The sequence below is a fragment of the Branchiostoma floridae genome, chromosome 16 (assembly GCF_000003815.2).
Source record: "Branchiostoma floridae strain S238N-H82 chromosome 16, Bfl_VNyyK, whole genome shotgun sequence".
In the NCBI taxonomy this organism is placed as follows: domain Eukaryota; kingdom Metazoa; phylum Chordata; class Leptocardii; order Amphioxiformes; family Branchiostomatidae; genus Branchiostoma; species Branchiostoma floridae.
This window is the reverse complement of record NC_049994.1, coordinates 14,901,606-14,905,163: the sequence shown is the minus strand read 5'-3', so window position 1 is coordinate 14,905,163 and position 3,558 is coordinate 14,901,606. Positions and strand designations below refer to the sequence as shown.

Genomic DNA, 3,558 nt, shown 5'->3' with positions numbered 1-3,558 from the left:
TTTTATCCCTCCTACACTATCGCTGATCAACACGTCCTTTACGGCTAGGTTTATATGATCCTCTGGAAAGCAAGCCGAGAGGGCAGCAGTATGCCATTACATATCTATGTTCAAAGCTGAGAATTGGGGTTGTAATGGAATCAGAAAGTGTTCAAATTACCGGAGATCACGTCGATATGTGTAACTTGATAACAGTGCATCTCCGTGGTAGGGAGCTTTACAGGCGTGAAAAGGGCCTGGGGCTAGAGCTGTCCAGAGATTCTGGAATAAGATTAACGGCAACGCAAGGCCTGTCATTGGAAGACTTTCCACACATTGAAATCAATCTTGACTGGAATTTTGACGGCACTCATGATAAACATGAGAGGAAGATATGCAGTGAATTTGGAATAGCAGCTAAGCACGAGTGGCCAATGGGCAAGTTCTTATTGCCAAACCATAAGGATATCAAGGAGACAAGGTCTGTTTGCTTTGATTCAAGAATAGATAGACATGGCCACGTAGAGTCCTATCGCTCTGATAAGGTAGTGGACCCTTACAACATGTTAAGTCTATCTGAAACACTGGATAAGATATCCCCTCATACTCGCCCACACCCTTCTGTCACGGTTGCTATCCTAGACACTGGGATTCTGGCTTGTCACGGAGAATTCAAAGATAAAATAGTTGCTATGAAGAATTTCGTGCCAAACGAAGCAGTCGACCTTTGCTATGACTCCAACGGTCACGGGACAAGCTGTGCCGGTATCGTTCTCCGAACTACCCCTTTTGTACGCTTGGTGGTCTGTAAAGTAGTAAGCTGCCGAGGTACGGGACAGCTAAAATGGGCGGCAGACGCCATAGATTGGTTGTTGAAGGACGAGACCGGCCCCAAGAACTACTGCCCCGTTGACATTATCTCCATGTCGTTCGGTTGCATTTCCTTTGATTCCGACTTTAGACGGGCAGTTTCCGAAGCGGTCGCTTGTGGCAAAGTAGTTGTCGCTGCCGCGAGTAACGACGGGAGAAAGAGACTCACGAACATCGCCTTTCCCGCGAGATTTGGGGACGTGATCTGTGTGGGAAGCTGCAACAATCTGGGCCAGCCGTCTTCCTTCACCCCGACTGGACGTGAGATAGACTTTCTTGCACCAGGGGAAGATATACAGGCTCCAAGTTCTGCCGGTTTTGACCAATTCCGAAACATGTCCGGAACATCAGAGGCGACACCAACAGTTGCTGGCATCGCAGCCATGGTGATCTCCTATGCTGAAACTATAGGTATTGCTTGATTTGACGTAATCTTATTTGATTTCAAAGAAATTGGTATATTATAGTTGTTGACATTAACTATGATCGAAAGAAAAATTAATTTCAACTTTAGAAAAATTAATTTTTTCAAAAGTAAAACTAGTTTTTCTTATATACTTTCTTATATATATATATTCTGAAATATGTCCCTCCAGGTGGCCAAGAGATGCGTTCCGCCGTCAGCCACACAGCTGTCATGCGAGAGATTCTCCGCAAGATGGCGTCCATGCCTGGGCACCATGACGAGCACATGGGGTGAGATGGCCTATGTTCTCTGTACTATTTTGTTAAACAGCGTCTGAATGTACTAGTAATCAATGGAATCGCATCCTCTTCTCTTGAATTATTCGTTTATTGCACATTTGTAACATGAAATGTACAATGGACGAATAAAAATGATATTGTTGCTGGTTGAGAAAGGCCCTAAACACAGTCTGCTTTTGTCCAGGTACGGAAACCTTGACCCCATGCGACTGTTCAAATACGGACCGGACCACTTCCGGCAGGTGGTGGAGGATATCGTCGGACCGCTTCCTGTCCTCCAACCGGCACGCAGGGATGCTGAGACGCAGACACTCGAGTTTATCTGCTGAAGCAACAAGATTCCAACATCTTATACTTCCGTGAAATATTTGGAGCGTTTGTAAATGTTGTGTCCGAATTTGATACAACCTTGTCTATTTCACATATTACATGCTCAATACTAACACGCCATCATTGGGGCCGGTCGAAAAAAAAAATATGATAGGAATAGGTCACGATTTTTCCCACCAACCTCTGCTTGGAGAGTATTTAACAACAGCAACATTTGTTCTCTGTGTTCCTCGGACCAAATTTGGACCTGGGGCATTTCAGACTATCGGAAAAAATGAGCCCGGGGCAACGCAGCCTGGGAGCAAATTTGGATTCGGACCAATTCAGCCTTAGTAGAACATTGGACGCGCGCGGGTGAACTTCGGACGTAGATCAACACAAACAGACTGAAAACAATAGCCGACGTTTGCTCGGATATAAAACAGCAAAACAAGCAACCTGTCAGCAGAACGGATGTTGACGTCATAGTATTTCTAATTTGAATCCTTGAAGATCATATTGGCGGTTAGTTGGACTAATCAATGGCATCTTCACATGCTTTATGAGCATACAATGTAATCCAACATGGCGTTTATGACGTCAAATGAAAGAAAGCTGTACACATCGATAATGAAGTGCTGAAACTCAAGTGCTGTAGGAAGACTAGGGGAACCATTTGTTTGGATTTTAATCTATGCAAAGTATCAATCGCACAGTCATTGTAAGAGCAGTACTTTAACCAAGATACTTTTAATTAAAGTGCGAAGAATTCAAAGAGTATGCGAGATGGTCGTTTTCAATATTTGTCGTTTTATAACAACTCTTTGGACGTGTATGTGCAAATGTCACTGAAATAAAGCAGTGACAAGTGAAGTATTTTAATCGTTAATTTGTTATATACATCGTTCGCTGAAAATACAACGGCTTTATGATGGTTATTGTAGACTGGACTTTGGTCAGTATCAAACACCGCTATGTTATACCCTCTCCCACACTGTCGAGACAGAGTATGCCACGTTTAAAATTACACTTACGTGAAATGAAACGCTAAGGTAATAGTTTAGGCTTTCTTCTTCATTATCTTTATCATCATCATCACCATCACCATCTATCGACCTGTATCAGTCAGGACCAGGCAAGTGCATAATTCACTACAGAGCGCACTGCAAAGCATATTCAATTCCAGCGTCTCAAAACAAAGTGTCAGTAAAAGTCAAACTTCTGCATGCAGTGCACTCCGTCTCTTGACTTCCATTGGAAGATGGAGGAGACTTCCTGCGTCCTCCAGCAAGTGATATGAATTTGTAGTACCATTAACGTGTAGTTATTAGACCTGATCAAACACTTGTGGCAAATGTGTTTGCTCAATACAAATATCGCGCATTGTTGGTATGGCAACACGCGTAAGGCGTTACGTAAGCGCACCTTGAATCGAATCTCTGATTGGCCAATTGTAAGGTGAAGAGTTCAATCGGTACAACATGTGAGGTTAGTGTCTGGAGTAAAATCTGTGTGCAACAGTCTTGTGATCATATTCGTGCATGCGGATATTGGTAGTAGAAATATTCTTTAAAACATTGCAAAATATGCACTTGACAGTAGCATTTCCTTTGATATAATGTGAGTAGCAATTCAGGAGGTACGTTTAGCTTCCTTATATATGCCATGCTATGGAGGAAAGGTGCCTACCTGATC

The 3,558-nt window shown here is 43.1% G+C and overlaps 1 protein-coding gene across 2 annotated transcripts in view; it reads left to right on the top strand.

Annotated features, from left to right (window-relative positions):
- The first annotated feature begins 533 nt into the window (after positions 1-533).
- Positions 534-3,558, top strand: part of LOC118432756 (subtilisin DY-like) — a 7,439-nt gene continuing 4,414 nt past the window's right edge. Inside the window, exons 1-3 of one of the 2 annotated variants that reach the window (XM_035844372.1) lie at positions 534-1,260; positions 1,446-1,545; positions 1,739-2,006. In XM_035844372.1, the coding sequence (XP_035700265.1) occupies positions 543-1,260; positions 1,446-1,545; positions 1,739-1,883 (963 nt within the window). In that variant the 5' untranslated portion in view covers positions 534-542 and the 3' untranslated portion in view covers positions 1,884-2,006. Of the gene's footprint in view, positions 1,261-1,445; positions 1,546-1,738; positions 2,007-3,558 lie in introns of those variants that run through there. The other variant, XM_035844371.1, reaches the window with a different exon arrangement.